Consider the following 26,947-nt stretch of genomic DNA (forward strand, 5'->3'; position numbering starts at 1 on the left):
TTACTGTGCTAGAAAATATCTGGTTCTGGGGCGTCCTGTGGCTTGGGGGTTAAGATGCTGACCATGACCCACAGCGTCCCTGGTTCAAGTCCCTGGTGCATATCTCTCTCTCCCTCGTCTCCTGTCACCTCTGCACTACCGCTGTCTAGTAAAGGCATAATGCTCTTTTTAAAACGTATATAACAAGTTCTGCAGTTTAATGAATTCATTTTCTGATTCTGGATCAAGTTTGGAGGAATTCAGCAAGTTAGTCGCCAAGTTTTGTTCTGCAACGATGAAACGATTTGAATTTGTTACAGCTCAGATTCATGAATCTGACTGGCTCAATAGCAGCGGCTCATGGATGTTCTAGGGCCATCCACGGCACCAAACTGACGGAAAAAAACTAGTCTTTCAGAAAAGAAGTTGAAAAAATTTAAACTGCTGACCATAAAATAAACATATAATATTGTTACACTCCCTTGTTTCTATGCTAAGTTACAGTGAGGATTTTATTTAAAGAAACATTTGAAATGGGAATTTACAAGGGGGGAAAAATACCACTTTGCAACTCACACCAATGCAAGAGGTTGCTTGTTAGGAAAAATTTACATAGTTCACTTAATGCATTTTTACAAACAACAAATGTTGCAGGTGTTTTTCTGGTGAGGACAGTCTCAATTATTAATTGTTAAAATTATTATAAATTAACTATTTGAATCCCTCTCCACTTAATATGTTGTACAATATCACACATTTGATATTGAACGGAGACATTTTTGCAAAATGAAATGACACTACATGCATCTAAAACTGAACATTGTAACATTCACGAAGGTAGGATTGATTGCAAGACTGTTGTATTAGACTGCATTGGTTTTAGCTAGTAGATGTAGATGGACTGAATCAACTGAATGTAGATTCACATTTCAAATCGACCTCAAGAACAGTATTCAAAATGGCTCAAATGAAAGCATTCAAAATGATTATTTATTATTATGTATAAATACCTTCCCTCCGTCCTCCTGGCATTTCTTATCATAAAGATAGCTCCTAGTGAGTGAGTTTTTTCTTTTCCACCTTTGCTAGAGGAACGTCTGTTGGCGCTTTCTTTAACTTTCCTTAAACCTCACTCTCATGGCCATGTTCCATTTTGAGGTGAGAGTGGAGGTTGCTTGTATTGCTGCCTCTGGCAACAACTGTTCCCCTGCAAAGTCTGCAGATAATTTTACATCCAACTTTTAAAAACCAAAGTCCAAACTGTTGGTGTCGCTGTCTGTTTTTATTGGCCTACCAGTGACATTGCCTAAAGTACATTAGCAGCTGCACTCAGCAGTGTGACCTTTAAAATCCATTCTATACTGGGACAAACTGTATAGCCAAATGGATGCCATATCAGGACGCGTCACTACCAGTGTCGTTAAAACACTGCACACGTCTAACAGAGGCAGCACATTTGAAAACTTTCACTGAAAAACACTGAAACACATAACCTGAGCAAACATTAACGTGAAGCAAGTCTGTCCTCTGAATCCGACATAATCATTCACCGAGTCTGATGAAAGCAAGCCAGTATCATTTGGCAATCTTTAGGCCTTTTGCATTGCGGAGGACATGATTGATTGAAATAAAGGGAGACGATGCGTAATGCCGACAGTGTCAGCTGTCCAATCCCCAGAAAGGATTTTATGATTGATGGCAGGCAGTAGCATTTAGAAGTCTCACACCTCTGCACTGCACTCTTAGCACTCACGGTGATTACATCTGAGAGTGTGTGTGTGTGTGTGTGTGTGTGTGTGTGTGTGTGAGGGACGTAGGAACAAGAGGAATAGAGCAGTGGTGATTCTGCATGTGTGGGGTTGATTACCGTGTCGAGTGTCTGCCCGCTTGCATGTATTTGTGTGTGTGTGTTTGTGTAAAGGTGATGGCGCAGTCTGTCCATGTGTGATTTTGTGTGTGTGTGTATGCTGCTGTGGAGCCCTGAGTGCTAGTGGTGATAATGTGGGACTGAAGGAGGGAGGGAGGCAGTGAAGGACAAGTGAAGATGTAGCAGAAAGGGATAAATGTAGGGTGGAGTAAGTCAGGGATTGAGGGATGCATGGGAAGGATAAGACAAATAAACGTGGACCAGACAAGGTCAGAGGAAGAAGTGGAAAGTGTGGAGGATGGATAGATGGTTAAATAAAGCTTCAGCAGATGGGGACGGAGAGACAAGGTGGCATGAAGGGGAGGAAAGGATGGATAAGGACAGAGAGATGTAGCGAAGAGGTGGATTTCAGATATAGGCAGGTATAGGTGGGATTGAGTGGGAAAGGGTAATGTCTGAGCAGAGATACAGAAAGATGCGTCACAGAAGGGATGGAGGAAGGAAAGATGTACAGAGAGGAGTGAAGGGCACATAAGAGTGTGACACACGGGAATAAACAGGTGAGATGGAGAAAGGAAGAGGAGGGGGGGAAATGTGCTGATGGGTGGGAAGCTATAGCGATGTGTTTCCTACAAGTGAGTTGTGTGTGTGTGATACCCCCTTTTACTGAGATTGTCTTCCCAAGGAAAGCACCTCTTGTCCATCGTGAGCGAAGCAGTAGTGATGTTGTTTGAGAGCCACCAAGTCCGCAGAGGGAGGACGCGAACACACAAGAACGCGAGTTGGTTTCTTTTAACCATTGCCACGACCATGTGGTCATTCACTGACTTTAACCAAGAGTTTATTATATATATTGTAACCATGGCAACAAAGGTCTCTTAACCTTAATGAAGAAGTAGTTCTAACCCAAACCACCCAGGAGCATCTGGTCGGAAAACGCTTCTATGTGTCGTTCTGTGAAGCATTGCTGTCACATTAAAACCACCAGCATTAAGCATTAGAAGTGACACAGAAAAACTCCAGGCTAACACCTGAAGTATAAGGCAGGTATTTTAAATAATTTCCCTCAAGCATAAACATCCTTGCAGTGGTCCTTTCCAATTACAGAAACCTCCTGAAGAAGTGTAGATGCCTTAACACTCTCAATCTAAACGCTCAGTGTGTCTACAGATTGATTCTGTCGTAAATACACAGTAAATATCTCTGTTAATTATTGTATACTGGCACGGACTTACTTGCTTAGTTTCCCACAAGAACGAAGAGAGAAAAGTTGTCATGTGGCGATTTAAACATGACAGGTCTCTGCTCACTTACAGTGACTATAATTAAGTTGAAGTTCAATTTTATTGAGAGTTTGTCTTGAATTTAATTCATTCGAGATACTGTTTTGCATATTTAATAATTCAAGGTCCACATTTTTGTAAAGTCATACTCACATTGTTCTTGTGTGTCATTACAGCTGTCTCCTTGAATATAAGAACGGCAAAATTACTGGGTTGTGTTTTTACAAACACTCAAAACGGCCTTTTCGTTTTATTAAAAATGCAGATTGTGACCCTCAACGTGATTGTGAGGAATGAATCATCATTAGGTCTGTATATGTCTGTGTGTGTGCAGCACAAATTCAGGCTGCCTTCAGGTGTGTGAATGTGGAAGATGTTAGAATCTCTAACTGATGCCAAATAACAGAGTTTTTCCTCTGATGCAGGTTGAAACCAGCACCACAGCTACCAGTGGTTTTGGGGGGGATTTACATTATTACATTATAGATTTAGCTGATGCTTTTATCCAAGTGCCTTACAATAAGTGCATTTCACCCAGCAGTTAATACTCCGACGGAGGAAGTTAAATGAAAGTGAAAGATAAGCTGCGATAGCGTCCATAGCTCAATTTTAGACTCACCGGCTCTCCGTCTCCTCAAAGGTCACTGTTTGTTATTGGTCAACAGAGTAAATTTGCAGATGCCAGTCAGCCAAAGTTGCATTAGACACAAAAAAATTGCACAGATTTACCTGCAAGTGACTAACTGACAACTAACTGACAACAAACCACAGTGACTCCATTAGAATAAACTGAAATCTTTCACCATTTTAAATGCTGGTGTGACCATTCCTTCATCCAACAACTCTTATATTCATCTAGGCCACATCACTGGGTAGAGCAAGTGTGCTGTTGTTGCTTAGATATCATCATGAACAAAGTGATCATACTAAATAGACTATTTTAGGTCAAAGTTCTTCATAATTCTTTATATTGTTAGTAAAGCTAATGATAGTTTGGGGCTCAATCCACCCATAAGCACAGCATGTCAGTCTTTACAGTTGGCCAGTAGCATGGGGTGTTGTTGGTGCACAGGAAGCCATGCATTTGCATATTGGGGAGAGAAACATTTTACAATCTGCTGGTTCTTTTATTATTTACTGTTAACAGCCTCAGTGCGGCAGTGCTCGACCGGCTCTACAGAATTGCTTTCCTCAGTTTTTAGCTTCCAATTTTCAGGAAAAGAAACTACATCTTTGAAACTTTCCAAGCACCAAAGGAGAGCCCCACACCGCACCTTAATATCAATACCGAATTAACTTTGCTACAGTTTGCTTTGCTGCAGAGTTATCTTCCAAATATGGATCATTAGTGATTTGGGGACCATTTCAGCGTTGCACTGCAGAGTTTATCTGACAAGAACCATCGGTCTGGGACAACTCTTGGACCCATATTTTATAGCTTAACAAGACAAAACCCACCCATCATCACTGCATGTATGCATAGAATGTATCCTGTTTGAATTTTATTCATGTGGCTATCAGTCAGTAGTATCAAGTTAAACTTAGAATACCTGGGATGTGTTTGTACAGTATAATGGCTGCAGGATTTACATTTTTACAGAGCAGGAAATACTAACCCAACAGTCTGCTGGAGAACTTGAATATTTCCTCTGAGCTTATTACAACTCTCACTTCCATGTTCCATACCATTTAGGCTTAATGACATTTTCATTTAATAAACGTCCTGCTCTACTGCTGAGTGATAGTAGACATTAGCGATTCAATCTAATTATGGTTATTAATAGTGGAAACTGAGCAGTTAGCAGGCACAGTGATCAGTATGATGGCCAAGACATCAGTGGGAGGTTAGCACCAAAGATGATACCAAAATAATCCCTGAAAAACTGAAACATAAATGCCATTAGGAATAATGATAATTACATTCATTTTAAATCAGTGAAGTTTACCACGACAACATTCCCACAGTTCTTATCCCAAATGGCCACTAAACTGAAGTGCTGACTCCCTTGTCATGCTATTAGGTTAATGAAAAACAAACATGTAGAGACACAAATACACACGAGAACACACACTCATCCTCTCCCCTTTTTCTTTTTATCTGTGTAGAGAGGGAAAAAAATCAGTAGAGACATTGTTTAGTGCAGGCAGACAATGCTGAAGCTCGAGCAATATCTTTAAGTAGTGTGACAGTTGGAGTGGCTAGTTGGCATCAAGGAAGATGTACAGATGTTGAAACACATACACACACACACACACACGCACACACATACACACTTGATGGATTGAATTGGTTGATAAATCACATTACAGAAGAGCATTTAGAGGACCACACAAATAGCAGGTAGCAACTCTGGCATCATACACATATACACACACATGCTAATTATAGGCAGTAACTTATTCACTGGGTTTAATGTAAAATAGGGCTGAAACAGTAATTTAATCGGTTAGTCAACTGACAGAAAAGTAATCTGCAACAATATTGATAAATGCATTTGTTTAAGTAATTTATTAAGCAAAAATGTTGGAGACAAAACAAGCTATGGAAAGACATCACCTTGGGCTCTGGAAACTGTGATGTTTGGCATTTTATAGACCAAACAACTATTCAGTAAATCAAACAGTTAACCGACAGAATACATCAATAAAACAAATAATGGCTAGTTACAGCCCTAATATGAAATATCAGTTTATTGATCAAAGCTCCTGCTCTGATTTCTTCTTGTTATGACTCAGTAAGCACCTGCAGCCCTATTTTGTCCTACACATGAATCAGTTTCTATGAAGCTATGCCAGCAACGATGTATAAAAAAAAAAATCACAGGTAAGTTAAGGATTTGTAGACATAACCCAGTTTGGAAACCAGGCTAACCCAGCTCTGCCCTGAACTGACAACATGTTTGGCCTTATTGGAAAACGCTGCCTGATTGGCCTGTCGTAGTAGCAGGTAGCCCGCTGATGGAAAAGCTGCAGCCGCATCCAGATTTATGGCATCATAAATGGCTCAAGTGCAATCTGCTTGTGGGCGTTTTTGTACAGTAAACACACAGACGAGCCTCCGTGTCCACATGCACCAGGAGTAACTGCTGGCTGGATGTGCTCCACTGACAATGAATGGGCGATCAGCAATGTGGCCTCAGTGACAGCGCCCAGAGTAATATTATGGAAATATGGCCACATTTTCTGCTTCATAACAGTGAGCAGGAGGGAATAAAGCGCCCGGCACCCATTGATGCTATGAGCGCTGTGAGCACAATGAAGCTCATTTAAATAAGGTGACAAAGTTGGCCGGCAGTTCATTGTCAGCTGGGACACCACAGGTTCGTTTCATGTCTCCCATTCAAGCCGGGACACAAAGTTAATTTAGTCTTGGCCCGCGACCCAGACACAATAAACCACACTGATGTTATTGTCTCCTGACTTACTGAAGGAGCTGAAACATTTCGGGGAACAGCTTGCCTTTAGAAAGTCTACCTGGCTGTTTTCATGCTGCGGCCAGTTCTCAGATACAGTAATCTACCATGTGAATCACACACCCTTTCAGGTTTCACATTATTTATTGACTCAAATGCTTTTTTACCAAAAATGATGCAACACACTCTCACTTGTATTCCTCTGTTCTACACGTGTATATAAACACACATGCACACACCGCAACCACCAATGATGTGGTTGATTTCATTCAGTTCCCATGAGATTGTTCAGAGAGAGGGAGAGGCCAACATCTACTTACCATTCTGTGTGTGTGTGTGTGTGAGAGAGAGAGTGTGTTAATGTGTGTTTGTGTGTTAATGTGTTTGTGCAGCCTTAATGTTTCTTAGCCCGCTGGGCGTCCATCTGTGGGTTTGTCTGGTGTCATTTCCACTCTACATATCCCGCTACTCCTCTCACGCACACACACACACTTAAAATACTAAATACACTACACACACACACACCACATGCGCTGCCATTACATTGTTCATGCACTCGTATAAATCTGACAAAATCCAGGCTCGTGCAATGAAGCACGCGTATTAAACATGCAGACATGAACGAACACACAGACTTTTCACACACACACACACACACACAACGAGAGCCCCTGGGTACGATAGAGGTGCCTCCTAATACATCCTATTTATCATGCAGCAGTTGAACCCCCCTCATTCTAACCAACACACACACACACACACACACACACAAACACACACACAGACACACACACACACATTTTATCCTCATAAAAGCACTGCCTGCATAGATCGTCCATTAAGATATAAGAGTGTACGCACCGAAAACCACTGGTGGGCTGATAATTCATTTACAAACTGACTGAGGACTGAGGAGGGATGCTACTCTGTGTGTGTGTGAGTGTGTGTGTGTGTGTGTGTGTGTGGTGAATAGTAACACACAAACCGATTAAGAGAGGGAGGGAAGGACGGAGGCGTGGGGTGAGAGGAGGAGAGAGGAGGAAGGAGAGATAATGGAAGCGGAGGCAAGAAGGAAACAGAGAGAGAGAAAGGCTGATAGAAATAGAAAAGGAAGAAGGAAATGATTGAGGAGAAAGGGAGGAGGAAAGACGAAAAGGAAGGAGGGAGAAAGAAGAGAAAGAAAAACTGATGCGCAAAAAGCAAGACAGAGGAGACAGGTTTTTGATAAAGGAAAGAAAAAAGAGCGAGGAGAGGAGAAAGGGAGAGCCACTGGGAGGGTTGGAAGATAAAGAAGTAGGGAAAAGGCAATAAGCAGAGGAAGCAGTATACAGTTCACATGTACAACCACGGGGCATGACAAGGTTTTATCATGGAGTTCTGAATCATGTCTCAGCACTATAATTTGGAAACATGCATGTCTGTACAAGTTATCTAATCTGAATGTTTTTTTTCAGCTCTGTTTGTCCAAATCTGTCCAGTTTAGATCAAAGCAGCAGAGCAGATAAAACATATCAAGACAAATCCAAGCATTTCACTCTTTTCTGCCTTCCTCTGATAATGTCAGCGTTTCTTTGGTCTGGCCGGATCAGACAAAAAATAACGGCAATCTGACAGACAGATAGAGGAAGAGAAGGCTTTCAAAGGCAGCAGCGGGGAGACAAACAGATGGACAAGCTTTCCATCAAAGACATTACATTTGCTGGTACATTGTTTGATTAATAAGGCAGAGAGAGCATCAGAGGAAGGGTGACCAGGCGAGGGAGACAACGAAATAGAAGAGGGGAAAGAGGGAAGGGAAGAGGTAGAAAAAGAAAGACAGGTGCATTTCTTCGGATTATGTCTATTATATTAATCATAATCAGTCGATCAATCATGGTAAATAACTGTAAATTGCTTCTGCCGCAACCTGCAATTATTAATAATGACACATTCAGCTCAGTACCAGCCCAGGGCCAACACACAGTTCAACACTCACACTGTCATACACACTCAAACACACACACAGGTTCTTGTTTGAGGTAGTCTAATGATATCTGATTGATAGTCTGCAGAGAGAATGTCCTCCAGCCGTGTGTGTGTGTATGTATCCATGTTGGCTTTTGTTTTGTGTGTGCGCTTAACGGTGTGTATTTGGCTTTGTGTAGACTTGAATGCATGTGGATGTATTGTTGTGTATGCGCCATTCAGATGCCACTGCTATAAATAACCCACCCTCCGTCTGTGTTTGGGATGGGGACGTGCCGTCAATTGTGCCTCACAGTTTGACAGTCTGAGGTTATACTCAGATCTTCTTTGACTCGTTTGATTGGGTGAATGAACCTTACTACTGATTTTGCTTGGTGTTGCGCTATATAGTGGATATCCTTGGTTTTATTTATTTTCCTTGTATCAATGTTCGTAGGTTACAGGGCACCATAGAAGTTAACAACTTCAGTCAACAGCTGCCATGAGGAACACCCACCCAGAGGCCTGAGTTCTAGACGTTATCCTCTTTTGAAAAATGGAAAAACCTGCACAATAGCTGCAGTACCATTATCAATTCAAATTTCAAGTCCAAATCACTATCTTTGTCACCTATTATTCAGTTCAATTATACTTTTAAAAAAATGTATCCAATATCATTCAAAATCAAAATCAAATTCTGGGTAGTTAAACAAAGAAAGAAAAGAAAGAATGACAACACCAGAATTTACAGTTACAGAAACAGATTTCAAGCCTGACTTTTTGTCATCATTGTTTGCAGGCAAAGAGAGAGTGGCATCCAGCTGACAAAACAAAAGAGCAACGACAGAAATAGATAGAGACAGAGGGGTGGACAGTCACAGACAGAGAGGGAAGATCTGTTGAAATACCAAACTGATTAGCCGGTGTTTCTGACATTTAAATGCCACGTTAACATAAAGAAATGTTTCATAGGAATATTAATCACTCTAGTTAATTCACAAGGAGATGTGAAATGGATCCATGGTGCTTGTGGCGGGAGAAAGGGACAGAGGGAAGAGGCTGAGAGGCACAAATAGAGGGAACGTTGGCAAAATGGTGTGTTATTGGTATTAAAGGCAATGTCACAAAAATAGGAACTACTATATGTTGAAATGTTAGTTGAGTTATTATTATTGTTACAAGGCTAACCCTTCTTTACTATCATACAAAGATGCAGTTATCTTGATGACCTTCAAAACCCAATAGTGTTTAACAAACCATAGGACCAGCAATACATAAGAAATGCCATTTATTTAATGGCTTTTATCCATAGTAACTTCATCTTTTAAGTCAATGGTCCGAACACGGCACAGCCCATTGCGTTAATAGGTGAAATCATGTTGTCTACCTTGAAACATCTTCATCTTGACTGCTGGGCCGAAACAACTTCTCAACATGTGGCACCACGGTGCTCTAATACTTTCAAGTGAGCAAGAACCTGAATGTATTCCAGCATTGACGCACTTCATCAGTGATGTTCTAAGACGAGAATAAAAACAACAAAAGGACAAAAGACAGAAGAAGAGAAGCAGATAGTAACAGAAAATGGTTATTCCTTCTCTGGTATTTCTAGTTAAGCTGCAGAAATAAGATTTACGTAAGGTCTATCTGTCTGTCTTTCCAATGACATTCCGTTTAAATATGTCAGACATCCATGGGAACTAAATTGCAGTTCGAATTTGTTCAGGTGCTGGGGTTTATTATTGCAAATTAGGCGAGAAACTGGATTTTGCCTGTGGGCCAGCAGTTGCTCATCACAGTTCTAAGTAGCCTGTCTAGAGCTGTAGTGTAGAGATGAGTGACCATAATGACAGCCTACGAGTGCTCCTCTACAGCACAGCTTTCATTAACACACTGCCATCTTGATCCATCTTGGTTGTTCCACATGACACGTCAGGGTACTTACAGGGTGTTGCTAACTGGCTAACACTGCCTCCATCCTCTCTTTCCATCTGTTGACAGCCATGGCAGACAGATATATAAAAACTGATATTATGATGGGCCAACAAAAGTACAAAACAGATTAAACGAATGCGTATAATCTGGACAGGGATCCATGAGCTGTGTTAGGTCAGACTGATTTGTTGGGCCAATATTTTCATTTCAGATATTGGCACTGGAATTACAACGGATGGATTAGGAGCAAAGTTTTGTTTTAGAGCCCCTCATGGTCAGGCACCTGTCTATATTAGAGATCTACTCTCTAAGAGCTCCTAAACTTTGGAAGTCTAATTTTGGGAAATATGCTTATTCGCTCTCTGGTGGAGAGAAAAGATTAATACAACTCTCATATTTGTCTGTTAATAAATGGCTACCGCTAGCAGCCTGTTAGCTTAGCACAAAGACTGGAAACGGGGAAACAGCTAGCCTGGCACTGTCCCCATGTTACAAAATCTGCTTACCAGCACCTCCTAAAGCTCACTAAAAACATATTATATCTCAATTATTTAATGCGTGCAAAAACAAAAAACAAAGTGTACAAACTACAGTTTGCTGTTAAGCTAACCGGCTGCTGGCTGTACCTTCATATTTAATAGATGCGAGAGTGGTATTGATCCTGTCAAATTATTCATTTAATAGTGTTAAAGCTTTAGACTTTGACTTTTTATTCTGACAAAATGAAATTCTGGGGTATGTTTTGTGAATATGCAAACTTAGATAGATTCTGACACAAATCTTAGTTCCATCCTAGAAACTTTGGTACTTTCCCAGAGTCTGTTTTCAAACCCCAGCATGTAGAGCCACATGATGAAATGCTAGCACAGGACTGAAATTAAGCCGTATCTCCCAGAGTATCTTGATAATCTCCTTCACCAGCCATAAGATGAGGAAATTTGAAAGGTACACCCCGGGGCTCAGAAGGAGCTTAGCACAACTCTCAGGAAAGTTCAGTTAACTCATGCAAAGGTAACACATCGGCTGTATGAGTCACAGGTATGTTATCAGAGCCTATTCCCATAAAAGCACTGTTATTAGGTTTATGACCACAGCCTTAAGTATACCAGCCTAATGGCCACCCTGTAATGTTAATTTACGTGATTCTCAGTTGGAGTTGTGTGCAGTCTATAGCTGAGTGACTAGGACATTATGGCTATTACAGATATGACTGAAAAGTTGTGATGACAATGAGTGGGCCTGAGTGGGGAAATTGGATATTTAATGGAAAGATTTTCACCCATGATCATCGTTGTTTCTTTCCATCTCCGCCCATCCTCTACCTCTCTTTCCTTCTCCACCATTTACTCCCATCTCTTCGCTCTCCCTTCCTTTTCCTTTTCTCTACATCCTTTTTTTCTTTTTCCCCTCTCACTTTGCTCGCCCCATCTTCCCCCGCCGTCTTTCCTCTCTCTCCGAGCCCTAAGTAGCCACAAATGGTCCCTAATAGCCTCCAATGGAGATGAATTGATCGTTGTGTGAACCGAATCAATAGGAGATTGCTTTTTGCTGTACACAGTGGGATACGTGCAGGCAGGCGGCCTTAATTAAGTTAACAGTAAACCACGATTGCTTCTGAGTTTTATTAGGAGAATAAAGTTTACGATGAATACAGGGACAGAAAGAATTTTCAGAATGAAAGAAAAAAAAAGGAAATTTACCGTTTCTGATTTGTTGCTACTCAGTCATGATGCTCCCTTTCTGACTCATAAAGTGTTTGTTGGACATTTTCTCACTTTTCTCTCCTCTCCATCCCTGCTGCTTCCCATACCTCCCCTCCTCTACCATCTCTTTCTCCAGCTTCTTCTCACTCTCCTACCCCGTCTGACCCCATCTCCCTCCCCACTTTCCCCTCCCTCTTCTCTCTGTCGTCTATAATGGGATGAGCAGCAGAATTTGATCAGCAGTTTTTTAAAGGTCACAGAACCAAGCGAAAACTCTCAGCCAAAGCGCCGAGGGAACGAGGGAGGGAAGGATGAGATTGAGGAAAGGGAGGAGGCGAGCGAGGGAGGGAGAGATAACAGGCCGGCGGAGTGGAGGATGCAGGGAGGGGAAGGAAGGAGAGCAAGAGAAGGAAACGCTGCATGAAGAGAAGACGGAAGGTGGAGAAGGTAGTGCGGTAATGGAGGAAAGAGACGGAGCAATGGAGGGAAAAGAGGGGGGAGGCAGATGAGGTAATTTGTTGTTTTATGACACATCAGATCTGGTAGCAGATGAATGCATATTAAATATGTAGGAGAGGAGAAGAGAGGAAAGAGAGGAGGGGGTTGGTGATGAGAACAGGAAAGAAGAAAGAGGTAGGGAGGAAATGAGAAGATGAGAGAAGATTAGCAGAGAGAAGAAAGAGTGAGCATGGAGAGGGAAGAAGGTAAGGATGGAGGAATTGAGGGACAGAAGATGAGACATTTTCATTTCTCTCACCCACTGCCTCTCTCTCATCCCTTCCTCTTTCCTCAGTCTGTCGGATCTTAATCACCTCTCCATCTCTTCGGGCCCTCTCATCAGATCTCTTGGCCTGTCTCTTTGTCCCTCACCGTCTTATTCTCTGTCTTCTGTTCTCTCTTCTCTTCTTCTCTTTAAGATAAAAGACACTTTTATCGCTCTGCAGTGTCTCATAATGGTCACACAGTGCAGCTGTCTCCCTGTCTGGAGTAATAATAATTCCTTGATATCATTCTATCATTCATTATCAAATAGACCAAAATCTTTCCCAAACTTACTGAAGACTCTCTCTCTCTCTCTCTCTCTCTGCTTTCTCCTCTTCCTCTCCCTGCTCTCCCTTTACTCTATTCCCTAAGCAGTGTGTGTGTCTTTCTCAATCACTTCAGCTACATGTCTGCGACCTGTGTGCTGGGTGAAACACAAACACACATTTTAGAAATCCTTCATCCACCTCCATAAATGCATTTTTAACCTTGCTTTTCATTTTCAACTTTCATTTATTTATCCAAAAGGAAACACTTCGTGCTGACATCAGGTAAAAGACGACAAATTTAAACAATTAATGTAAAATAATACAGTTGTTTGTTTTTGAGGTCTTTCCAGGATTTTCTCTTTGAAACCACGATTTTTGTATAAAATGTATAAAAGCGATTAATCGTTCAGCCCTACCTAAAACCCATGGCAACAGGCAAATCACTGTTATTTCGTCCTTTGACAGTCGGTTTTTTTAAGCAGTGCCACTACAAAACTAAATAATTTGGGCCATATTGTATGGGGGAGACAGTATACAGTAAGAATAGATAGACAACAGGACAGTGATGGATGCACTGTAGCTCTTTAGTCAGGCTCTCAGTTAACCACTGCATTTGGGAAACTCATGCTAACAAGAGCACGAGCATCAGTCCATGCTAACAAAACAGTAGATGGAACATTCTTGGTCCCTGAGGGATTTTGTGCTGGCATTAGATGGATTGACAGGAGGCTGCTTTTCCATGCTTTGTGAAGCATACACACACACACACACACACACACACACACACACAAAGATACATGCTGTACAGTACATGTATTCATAGAGGCATTAAATATATTCATAGCAGACGTGTTTTTATTTAGCTCTATAGATGGCCAGCCACTGCAGAGCCATATCAGCTTCAAATGGGACAAAACCCTTAAGTTAATATTTAAGTCTTAACTCCAAATAATTGTCTCTGCAGAATCAACACATATCGAGACTAATGTGCTGTGTCCACGGGTGGACGTGCAGTATATACCTAGATAAACAAGCTGAATGTAAGCATGCCCCTGTTCTTCTGCTTTAAGCAGCAGAACTGAAATGAAACATCTCTGTCGGCAGCATCAAAGCCTGTCGCAGCAGATCCCAAAGGACCCGGCTAGCCAGCTTGAAGCTCCACCTGTACAACGCAGAAGCTTTCATCAGCTGCACATATCACAAAACTAGCGACTGTGCTGCTCTCTGCAGCCCCCCCCCCCCCCCCCCCCCCCCAAGAGTCATAGTTGTTGAAAGGCCAGGCGAGTTCACACCTTATCTGAAGCTTCTGTCATTTGACACATGCAAAGGATGCTGGGATTATTGCAGTGGGGGCTATATGCATGCTTTGTCTTTTGTGTGTCAGGAGAACTCGGTGACTTAATTATAAAGAGTGATGTACTGAGGCAGCTGAAGCTAGTTGTTTTGCAGCTGAGCCATGTAATGAGAATTTCACATCAAGAGATGAGTGCGGTGCAAATGAACAGATGGTCTGGTTTTGAATATTGCTCTTTATAGGCTTCTATATTAACCCGGCTTAGAACAATAAACACCAGCAAAAACAAGGTTATTTTTTTGCTGACTGACCCTTAAGGATGTGGGTTTTAATAACCAAGAGAAATCAATATGGTTGTTGCCTATAGTGTAAAACAAATTCTTTATCCCTGCTATCACATTTTCTCTTCGCCACTTGTGTTTGTGTGTGATTTATTGTGTGTTTTTTGGGGAGTGTGTGTGAGTCCCAGCTGGAGTGAAGACTGTTTATATTATTGGTGATGAAAGAGGGGCCCCCAGGGGCCTCAGTAATGGGCTGGGAGGCCTCTGACTTCTTATAATGGCCTCTGTATGAGGTGTGTGTGTGTGTGTTTGTGAGAGAGGCACAATTGCAGCACTATATAATTGTCAATGAGAGGACACACTTTTACAGAATAAAATGAAGCCGATACACAAAGAAACTCAGGGACAGAGAGTTGGAGGCTGTCCTGCACATAAAGGCATGGACACAAAGAAACAATGTCTCTCTCTCTCTCTCTCTCTCTCTCTCTCTCTCTCTCTCTCTCTCTCTCTCTCTCACACACACACTCTCACACACACACACACACACACACACACACACACACACACACACACACACATTGTGGTGCCAGCTGAGCCCAGTGTGTCCAATAACAGCAGGTGCTGTCAAGTGCAAGCACAGCAGACCTGCCCTGACATGGAAATACACACACACACACACACACACACACACACACACACACACACGGGTGGGTGCACATATGTCAGCACACCACACTATTCATTTATACACCTTCCTTTTTGTGTAACTCTCACATTCAATAAATATTCTCATAGTTAAAGCTAATGTGGGATCGGTGTAGTTCATACAAGGTTACAGTTTATATGTGTGTTATCCAGTGTTTGTCTTTACGTGTGTGCCTGTGTGTGTGTACCTGCTATTTGGCTGTGAAAGGCTGTAGTGTTGCCATATGGTCTCACATTAGGGCACTCTAAGCTCAGGGATCCAGAAGTGTCTGTGTGTGTGTGAGAATAAAGGAAAATAATGATATGTAAGCTGTTGGTGTTTAAACACTTCTAGTTGATAGTGTAGAACAGTGAACGTCAGTCTCTTTTTGGACTAAATGAAGCTAATAATGGTATGCTTTTCTTTCTTTCTTTTTTTCTTTTCTTCATGTACCTCCTCCTTTGTCTCCTGCTTCCTCTTCCTCCTCTCTCTCTCCCTGTGTGTGAGAGTGTGTGTGTGTGTGTGTGTGTGTATGTGTTAATATATTTAGCAGTGCCATATCGTACGCTGTGCTGACTTCATTAACTATCTCAGCATGAGGCTCCAGTGACTGAATGATAATAAACCTACAGCACACAAACACACACACACACACACACACACACACACCATACACACACACACTATACACACGCATTCAGCCTTGGGAGCCTATCAGTAATGCATAGATAACTGATTACGGATTATTTCATTATGATAAGAGCGCTAATTGTAAATACATCCTCTTTAACCCTGCAGACCTTTTAGCAAGTCCATCATTAAGGAGTGGACTCGACCAGCATTCAAATTCTAATCAGGAGTTTTCCAGAAATCCCAAATAGGCTGAATATGAGGTGAATATGAGGTGTTTTGTTATTCCTCATAACAAAACACAAAAGTAAACATATTTTTAGTTTTCCATGACTCTGAAGACCGATCAACAAATTGACTAAAACAGTGAAGTAATACTAAAATTTTCATTTTGATCAGCCATTGCTTTTCATTATTGAGTAATCATGGGATTATTTTCTCAAGGCGACATCTTCAAATAGCTTGTTTTGTCCAACCAACAATTGAAAATAATCCGTGAACAATCATATATGAGAAAGAACTGTTTTTGCAAGTTAACAGGAGAACGACGCTGATGGCTTTCCTCTTTAAAACATTCACCTTTGTCCTTTTTTATTCCACCTGCTTTCTATGAGGCTTTTCTGACAACTGTCAAATGTTTTGTAGAAAACACAACTTGCTGTTGTTGATTTGTTGTTGTTTGCCTCTAATCTCCTCTCCTCTTCTTCTTCCTCCTCCTCCTCCTCTCAGGTCAGTGTGTTGGAGCGTCAGGTGATAGATTTCCTGGGCTACCAGTGGGCTCCCATCCTGACCAACTTCCTCCACATCATCATCGTCATCCTGGGCCTGTTTGGCACGATTCAGTTCAGGCCGAGATACGTCACTGGGGTGGGTTTTACACACTCACACACACTCAAACACACACACACACACACACACTGGAAACAATAGAAGTCAGTTTGTAATTTGTAGGGTTCAACCCAACCAGTCGAGGCAGATGACCACTCAGAGCCCGGTTCTGTTTGAGGTTTCTGCCTGTTAAAAGCTGCTTTTTCCTTTCCACCGTCGCGACTAATATTATAAAGAGTGCGGTATAGACCTGCTCTATATGGAAAGTGCCCTGAGATAACTTCTTTTATGATTTGGCACTATGAAAATAAATAAAATTGAATTGAACACACACAGAGAAAATTAAGTGAGAAGATTGTAATAATGAAAGGGAATGAAAGTTTGACCTAAGCTTTTAAATTCTGCCCTGCTTCCATCATTCATTTATTCTTTCTTGCTTATATATCTTTTTTTACACACATACACACGCGCAGCCCTGCTATCTATTCTCTCTCCCTGTCTGGTTTGATTCAGGTGATTGGTTGCACTCTTCGCAGTTGTTTTTGTGTCTCTGCATCTTAACAACATCAAAAGTGAAGCCCCCCCCCCTTTTCTCTCCATCTCACTTGCTCCAAATGCAAGACGTGAACATGCGTTTTTAATTTACCAGCAAAGGCCTGTCAGATCTTGTCTGCCTCTCACTTTCTTCTCCCCCTCCATGTTTCCCTGCAGTATGCCGCCTGGCTGGTCGTGTGGATGACCTGGAATGTTTTCATCATCTGTTTTTACCTGGAGGTTGGAGATCTGTCCAGAGTAAGAAAACTAGTTTCTTGGATTATTCCTTGCATCCCTTCAAGTCTTCTAATGTGTTCTGTCACTTCACTAATACTTTTGTTGCTGCAGTTTGCATGGATCTCTAAGGCACAAGAAGAACAACACAAACCCATGGAAGACTCCCCTGAAAGAAACATGCACTCGCTTACACGTTCTCTTGCCTACACGATCCCTGCTCTCTGAAGCCAGACTGTTTTCTTTTTGATATGCTCTCTGTAAGCCAGTGTCTGTACTCGGCAAAGATCATTTGTGAATTAAAAGAAGTGCCGCTCTGTAGCTTTACTCTACAATCGAGAGTTGAAAGTGTCGTGTAGTCATCAGACACACCTTACTGTGTGATAATCGGCTGAGGAACGATGTCCCCGCTTTGTCCGCAAGTGCTGAAATCGCTGAGACGGCTTTCTTCCTGTCTCTTCTGACAGGAAGGGTCACGTCATTTCAGTGTAATTTTAGTGTAAATTCAGCTTCCATAATCACGAGGGCAAGACCCTGTCAGTGGCTGCTTCCACAGACTGCTCACTGACACAGTTACACTTGAGAAGAGTAAAGATTAGGTATGTAAGCTAAGGTACTCCTTCTCAACATCTGGCTAGAATGTGAAAATATCCTGGCGTGTCCACTCATGTGTCTTGTTCGCATTTATAGCCCAATTCACCCAAGTCACATCAAGTAGCTTAGTGTAAACAGGGTATAATTCTCACCACGTGATTCGTGATGATGTGTGTGTATAATAAAAGCCAGATCTTTGCAATTACACATTGATGTACATATGAGCCATGAGTTGAGGTTGTTCAAGTCTTTTCAGGCTCACTTTGCAAAAAGTTTGGTGTTTCTGCTGTACAGTTAGTCGATTTTAAATACAGATAATCAACTTGGACAATTAATTAGGGCCAATCAGCACTTCCATAAACAGAAGAAATCAGTTGATGGGAGTGCTGATTATGGCTGATTACGCTCTGTGGTGTGGTGTTGAAAAAAATTGTAGTTTCCCCACCACAATTTGCTCTAAATTACTCGTTCTATTGGACGGTTATGTAACATGGCCGCTACCAGTTTAATAAATCGCACAGAAATTGCAGCATGGGCTTATGGCAGCACATATCATCTATCCTGATCACCATCTTATTGGTATTTCCAGCTTTTCGATCATAATTAGTTTGTTTAGTTAGTTTGGACTGAAGAGTAATTGCCGCATATTCTTTGCCGTGAGTTTTCCTGTTCCCTCTGGTACTCACTCACTGTTAGATACACGCATCCTAAGTTTGTCTGCTCTGCCCACACACACACACACACACACACACACACACACACACACTGTGAGCCTAGTTAAGTTTTGTTGCCATCCAAACTATGGCCAGAAGTTTTACAGTGAGTCAACAGTCGTATAACATCCCCCCACCCTCTTTCTAGAAACCTGCAGCTTCATTGATCTCTGATTTTAATGATATGTACACCTCTCACTGTCCCTGGGGCCTAGTTTTAACAGTTACAACAACCACTACAGCTGCGAGGACAGAGAACTGCTGCTTGGGTTTTGTCGTTATCACACTGAAAATACAAGCCTGTCGCCATTTTGGAAGGCTAGAGAGCAATCTAGAAACATCTGGAAAAGCTGTGCAGTAGTGGTTCAAAGGTTAATTGAAGAGAATAGAATGAATTATGTCACCAAATGTATCATTTATATTCTATTATCAAATTATACGAGTCTAATATTTCTAATTCCTAATATTTTATTAAAAAAAGGCCCTTCAAAAACCAAAATCATCACATCTGGTTCATAATGAGGGTGAAACAGCTAGTTAATCAGGGACACCTATATCAATTACCTGTGGACCAATCAGAGAGAAGCAAACTCGAACCAGACGCTGAACAGCTTGTTTTTATGACCAGAACAGCGCCTCGCTCAAGGGCGCATCAACCTTGACCCAGTTATTGAGGGCGAGGGGAGCTGCTTTCCCCCACTGCATGCATTCACCAGCTGTTATGTGAGATATGAATCCATCACCCACCGTTCCAGGGCTTATTTACTGACCTGAGGGCTATTATTACACTGGACCACATGTAAAACAAGCATGGCTATGTCTGTGATTGTTGCCACTCAGGTCAGAACAAAGAAACTCCCCAAAATATGATGAAACCAGATTTACGCTCTGTTCGGAGAACAACAAAGGCTGCTGAAACGAAGAGCATCATTTTACTACTGCAGCGTTAATTGTGTCAAAAACTATGATGAAAAGTATTAATTAACTAACTTTTGTATGAAATTTTGTATGATGACATGAACAAATAACTGTTTTAATGCAAAATTTGTGTTCAAAGATCTGCATGCATCTGTTGAATCATGCTTAGTAACAACAGTGTCCCCTGCCACCCAAATAAGTCTCCTTTTGGTAGAATCAAACTAAAACTGAATCAAAATTAACGCTGTACTATAGACAGCGGCCAAATAGGTTAAAAGTTGAATTCTAACGTCATGACAGCCCAGTAAAAATAGATACCACAGGTTTAGATATGGGTAATAAAAGATCAAAAGTACATGGTATAGATAGAAATCAAAGAGCAAGATGAGTATATACCATAGTGACAATTTTTTCCTGCTTAGCCTCGCCTCTTTTTTATGCATCCTACTCAATGAGCGAACTGGATCATAATAACTCGCTGGTATGTGATAAGGGTAATGATAGCGTGCTCTGTGCTTCAAGAATACTGTGATGTAAATGAAAATCTCTTAATCTCCATCTCCATTGCTTTCTGATGAAGCTTCCCTCTTTCTTGGTCTCTCTTTCTCCCTCCTCCTGTGCCTCGCTCTCTTCATCTCCACGTAATTCATCCCTCCTCTCCCTCTGCTCACCCTATAATCAAGTCTTTTTCATGTTGTTTTGCAAAGTGCCATGTGAATCTGTCCCGGGCTCCTCTTCCGTCTCGCTCTTCTTCACCTCCTTGCCTCCTTTTCATTCACTCCCTTCCTCTCTATTTCCAATGTCAAGACTTGAGGAAATGTGTCCCTGTCAAGACGGCACTGCTATTTATGGTCAATAGCAATTCATAGTGCAGGGCTTTATGTATTTGGCCAGTACCGAGTGCCAATTTAATACATTACTTTATACACTCAGGCCATTAGTTTGGGGTCACAGGACAAAAGTGATCGCGACAGACTCCATTTTTCTTCATTACAGAGATCTGACATCTTTCTGTGCATGAAAGAGGCAGAGAATCAGCCTCGCTTTGATTTATGCCGTGTTATCACTGACTCTTGGTTTTGTACTGTAGCTTTGATGTCATTTTCCAGTGCCAACACCCTGTTTTATCCATGAATAGACATGATATGTGCAGCCTCAGTGCCAGCAGTGTGAGTTTATGAGAACACTGATCAGACTGTCAGGGAGGTAAGTGAATGAATGAAAGAAAATTTCCATACATTTGGTTGTTGTATTAAAGAATAGAAAACAAATCCATTCAATTCCAGAAAGAGACAGACATGTTTGTTGTGCAATGTGTCAGTTTAAGTGTGCTGAACACTCCTCGCAGACAATTTGATGTTCAGCAGGTGAGCTGCAAATACTCCTGGTGTTTTGTGGCATAGTGCGAGAAAGTCAGAAAGATTAGGGCTGTAGAGGTGCGAAGTTCGACAAACGCATATGACATTTCTTTCTTGATAAGGAAAGTAAACCCCAGACACTGAGTGGAAAGGTGGGAGAGATAGCGTGGAGGTGGAATGTGTCAGAGTCAGCTCTGTTTGAAGTCCTGAAGTCAGGCGGCCAGATGGACAAACAGACAGTGGCTTCGATGAGACATCATTAGCGTTAGAGATAACAGGACATTGTGAGGAGCATGTTGCATGTCAGTGATGAGTCACTGACGTTGCCCCACGCATATAGTAGGGCTGTAACTCAAAGTTGGATATAACTCCCTTTTTTTTAATTCATCCATTATTTTGAGCATGACAGTTTGAGCTTGACTTTGGAAACAGCAGTTGACAAAACAATCTCAACTTAATGTCCACTAACACTCTTGTTCTAGAGCTTTTGACCATATCACACAGTTCTCTTCAGCAGATTCAGTTTGCTCAGTTCCAATGGGAGTGTAGGTGTTCAAACTTTCTATGATTGTGAGCAGCCCCCTCATTCATTTGAATGAACTGCATTGATGCAGCAGGGGTACAAACGCATAGGGCTCCGGCAAAATAAAATGCAGCATCATCATCTGACATGGATTACGCTGTATTTTTACTAAGATAAAATGATTGCCACTATCCTATGGATTGGATGGATCTGTTACTGGATCGTATTCATTGTCTCACCGATACCTGAAGCAACGCGCCCACACTAATGCAGCCTCTTGCAATAATGCAATGCTATTTTCAGTCTGAATGTCCACCAAGATTTCTCATTCATGTTGACTTAGCTTGACAGGTCATTCTTGACTTTGGCAAGAATTTAAAGGGGTATTCCAGTGATTTAGTATTGCACTTCCATAAAGTTGGGGGACTCATGAGGGCCATGGTCTTAACATGAACAATATAGCAACCTCCTCGATTGTTTAGCCAACTTTGAAGTTCTCAATTAAGATATTCCGGTTTCCGCCCTCATCTGCTGCCAAGTGGATATATTTTTAATATTCCCTGTAAACACAAAGTACTCGCATAACAGTTGCTTGCGTTGTCTCTTCAACAATTTTTGTGACTTTCTGGAACCCACAATCTAAAAATCATGCCCACATCACGCAGCTATTGTCCAGGTGTGAAAGCTGGCGGGATGTGAACATCTCTCTCAAGCACTTATTTTTTTCATCACTTTTTGTGTGCACAACCAAGTGCAACACAATGAATGCCTTTCAGAAAAGTGTGCCATTATTCACATTTGAATGACTATTGTGTCTCGTCCCTCTCTATTACGGCAGGCTTGTCGCTCCACATTCGAGTATGAACATTCGGAGCAGCTATGAACACTTTTGCTTTCAGACGTGTTCAGACTACACGTTGTGCAAACTAGTTTATTTCAAGCATAGCACCTGTAGGATTGCTTATTTGGTCTGATCAGCAATGAAGCTGAAACCTGTGAGGCTGTAATGTTTGGTAATAAGAGGTTTAAATACTGATTGGTAAATTGCCTTCTCAACCGTTTGTGTTTGATGGAACGTCCTATCTAAATTGTATCTTTGCCTTCCATAAGGCCCCTGTAGAGCCCCAGAGGCAAGATAAGGTGTACATCCTGTCTTGACAGTAATTTGAGTTTAAGCCTGAGATTCATACCATATATCAGTCTGTCACACTCCCATCCCTCCTGTCACTCGCTGCTGCACTATCTAATATTGCAGCAATGCCATAAAATTAATCTTTAAAAAGATTTCTGATGTGGCATCTCTGACAGATTTGGAGAGGAGCCTGTGGAGAGAGAACTGTCACCATGCTGCAAACACACACTTGCATATTCAACTCCCTCTCTCTCTCTCACACACACACACACACACACACACACACACACACACTTAGACAGCTAACTGTCAGTAGTCCACTGTGTCATATAAGAGATGCAGCCACCCTCTGGGCGTCAGATGACACACAGATACAGACGCATAGATACACACATACGCCAGTCATTTACTGAGGAGTGTTGTGTGGGAGGGTTATATCGCATGCTTTTTTGCATACTGTATGTGTGAAAGTGTGCATGTGCTTGTGTCTGTTTGCTCTGCCAGTAGAGGGAGAACCTGTCATTCACTATATCAGTCAGACGAAAACATGAGGGACACACACTTGCATGTGTGCACATACAAAATGCAAACAATTTCAAAACAGTGCCATTTTGAATCCCATATCCATCTAGGCGTCTAATTTCGGTCTGCAAACACACACAATGGAGTGGTGACAAGAGAGAGGGAGGAGTGGCCGCGGGGAAAGTGGTAAGATGAGAGAGAAAAGTGAAAGATGGAGAGAAGAGAAAGAGAAACTAAAGAAGAGTGAAAGATTGGGGGTAGAGAAGCGAGGTATCAGGGGCGGACAGAGAGACGGAGAGGTTTGGACAGGCGAAGGTATGATAGGAGCTATAGAAGATGACGTGTGATGAGATGAAGCCACATGTGAATCAGTGTCCCTTTCAAGAGAAGAAAGAGAGAAGAGAGGGGACACAAGTAGGAACACAGTGAAAGTTAGAGCAACAAAAGCTCTTAGTAAGATAGGATAGCTTATCTAACAGAAAAAAAATCGAATATATATCTAATATATCCCTTTCATATCAATTTCACATCAACATCAATAGCTGCTGTTGTCAGAGCAGGGCGAGCTTTTTACCGCGGGATGAATTGTAGAAGAAATATGACAGTAAATCAAATTGAAAACCACCCAATTCATCCCCGAAGAAAGTGAAAAAACAGATTGCTGGGGCCAGTTTGAATGCTAATAGTCACTTAATTTTACTCCCCTCAGTATTCAGTCTGCACCGCCGATTGAGACGATGAATGAGAGGATCCCACACATTTAATCATAGACGTTCTAGTTAAAACATCCACCCTGATTCACTGAGTAAATGCATCAACCCTGGCTGTGTTTGATCAATGGATGCATTTGTTGAAATCATAGCATGAAATTGCCTTTTTTCATCAACACATCTCTAGTGGGACATTCCCACCAGCCAATTTGTATAATTTGAGCTCCGAGCTATTATTACTAGTGATTCGATTTGATTATTCGTTGTTACTGTATAGTTTCATGTGCAACGACGAGAGTTTGTTTTTACTTGTTAGAGTAGAAGAAGCTGATTGAACACAGATTGGCTGTATGCTGCAATAGATAATGGATTTGATTGACTTGCCTGCCGCAGTCAAACACGTTCCAGGGTTTGGATGGTGGCTGGTGTTAATTTCAAGCCCTGATTGTAATGAATTTACCCTGGCTGGTTTTAGCAGTAATGTTTTATTGTACGTACTAGAGGAAACTGCAAAACTGCCTGTACTTTAAACCTCTTTACTGTAACATGTGTTTCTTAAAGGTTTGGTCAAATTAGTTTCCTCAGAACTGAGCAAGTCCTGAGGAATGTCTTTTGATTTAAACAATAAAGGACATTTCCGATGTATTAAAACTTGGGCCATAATTTCTGTCGGTTATGATAGTATTTTACTCATAAAAGTAATTGTTGAAACCTGGGAATGTGGCAACATTGCGACATTGCAGTCAGGCAGCATTGCACTACCACAGCAAGTACAACACGTTTAAATGAATGTTTACAACAGATCATCTTACTGTTGGAAGACACAGAGCAACATTAGCATTCATTAGAAGCTGTGGCCAACCAACGAATGTAAGTCCAATATTCACTCTCCTATTAGCTCTGTTTTGGTTTCCACCAACTCCCGGTTGAATTGTCTGGCTCTTAAGCTGCTAAATGCTCCAATATGTTCACCAGCTAGTCACTAACTGTGTCATTCGGTGCTGGGCAGGTAGCATACCGTCGGTTTATCAGAGCATTTTGGCTGAAAACAGCTGCCCAGAATGAACCAAAACAGTCAAGTTGCGAGCTGAAAAAAACAAAACCTTGAGCTAAAAGACACTAAAATGCTCCATTTAGCTGAGGGCACTGTAGAGTTGGGTGATAATTCTCTTTGTGTTCATCATCATAACACGTAGTCTTTTATCCATTGTTAATTTAAACAATGATTTACTAGACTTCTGACTTATTGCATAAGGTGTGGCTAGTTGGTTTTCAAAAAACCAATTAACCCATTGAAAGCTTGAATCCCCCCCCCTCTCTCTCCTTTATGAAATTGTGGACCCCACCTGGGGTACAAGTATAATTGGCCCACCAATCTGAAAGGTTGAAGGGGTTAAAATGGTTATGTTGAGGCATTTGCTTAGAGATGGTAATGAGGTTTGGAGTGGTTAAGGTCAGGGTTAGGATCTGGAACGGGCCACATCTCTACCCACCCCCCCTGCACATACACACACACAAACAATTCCCTAATACCCCCAACCAATCTGATAGGAGAGAAGTGCTTTAGGCGTTATGGGTTAAGGCCTCATCTAACACCCATGGGAAATCACAGCAAAACAATGTAGGGAGATGCACCGTGACTGATGATATTGGTGTGAAATAACACAGTTACAGAGTGACATACAGAGGGACAGCAGAGAGAGAGAAAATTATAGAAAAAAGGGGATTGAGCCACAGGTAGAGGTTAAGTTAAATAGAGTGAAAAATTGACTTTAGGGAGAATAAAGCTAATATTGTCCCCTCCCTGATTTTCTGCCTTTTAGTTTGATGATCTGCTGATCTTTCGGGCTGAATATCTGACTGCTGTCGTCCATGAGAATGTCATACTGTCTGCTTCACTACATGACTGCTGGAGCTCGTATTGTGTGTTTCAAGTATGTGAAAAGGTGTTAGATTATGTGCAAGTCCGTATGTGTTACAAGGTGTGTGTTTGTGTTTGTGTCCAGGGAGCAGATGCTGAAGCACTCATGGGGAAAAACTGGCACTCCCTCCCTTATGCCCTCTTTCCATCCATCCATCCATCCATGCTATATGTGGGTCTGGAGTCTAAAAAATTGAATTATCTCAGTCCTTTAAAGTTGCCTTAATTGTTGTTACTTAAGGTCTGTATTTTTTTATTAATTTAGAACAAGTGAATCGACACATTTGGTAATATTCAGACAGAGTCCAGAGAGTGGACTGAACATATGCATATCCTGAAAAACAGCTTTAGTAGATTATGAAAAACAGGTTTTGTTTACTTCACATCTGCTTCGATCAGAATTGGACACCATGTCGCTAAATTATTCATTTCCAAGCACCCCTTTTTCTTATTCTGCCAGGGTTTATAGCATTATCTTTTTTTGTTGGAAACACACTTTTTTTGCCAGATTATCTGGTTTTTATTTTGACTTTTAAGTTTAAGTAAGGGCATTACTCCTTCCTCATTGACTCAGACCATCAGAGAAAATACCATTTTCACTGCTCCTTTCCCCCCTCCATCCCTCCATCTCTTGGGCATGGAAGACAAAGGAAAATGGGAAATTGAGGGGAAATTGAGAGAGAGAGAGAGAGAGAGAGAGAGAGAGAGGGAGGGTGAAGACAGAAGGAGAGGAAGAGGTGGAGAGAAAGGCAGAGGAAACAGATGTGGTTCATTGAAGCGGCACTAGCCCACAGTCAGAGACAAAGACCTGAGAGCATGAGTGCATGATCCTCAACTAGCACACTCGAAATTATAGACTGTGTGTGTGTGTGTGGGGGTGGGTGAGGGAGAGAAAGAGGGGGTATAACAGGAGAG

The 26,947-nt window shown here is 41.6% G+C and overlaps 1 protein-coding gene across 2 annotated transcripts in view; it reads left to right on the forward strand.

Annotated features, from left to right (window-relative positions):
* Positions 1 to 26,947, forward strand: part of nkain2 (sodium/potassium transporting ATPase interacting 2) — a 62,314-nt gene that overhangs the window by 16,376 nt on the left and 18,991 nt on the right. For both annotated transcript variants that reach the window (XM_070925810.1, XM_070925811.1), the window contains exons 2-3: positions 16,775 to 16,912; positions 17,585 to 17,665. In XM_070925810.1, coding sequence (XP_070781911.1) covers positions 16,775 to 16,912; positions 17,585 to 17,665 — 219 coding nt within the window. The remainder of the gene's footprint in view (positions 1 to 16,774; positions 16,913 to 17,584; positions 17,666 to 26,947) is intronic.

Source organism: Enoplosus armatus, chromosome 19 (genome assembly GCF_043641665.1).
Source record: "Enoplosus armatus isolate fEnoArm2 chromosome 19, fEnoArm2.hap1, whole genome shotgun sequence".
Lineage (NCBI taxonomy): Eukaryota > Metazoa > Chordata > Actinopteri > Centrarchiformes > Enoplosidae > Enoplosus > Enoplosus armatus.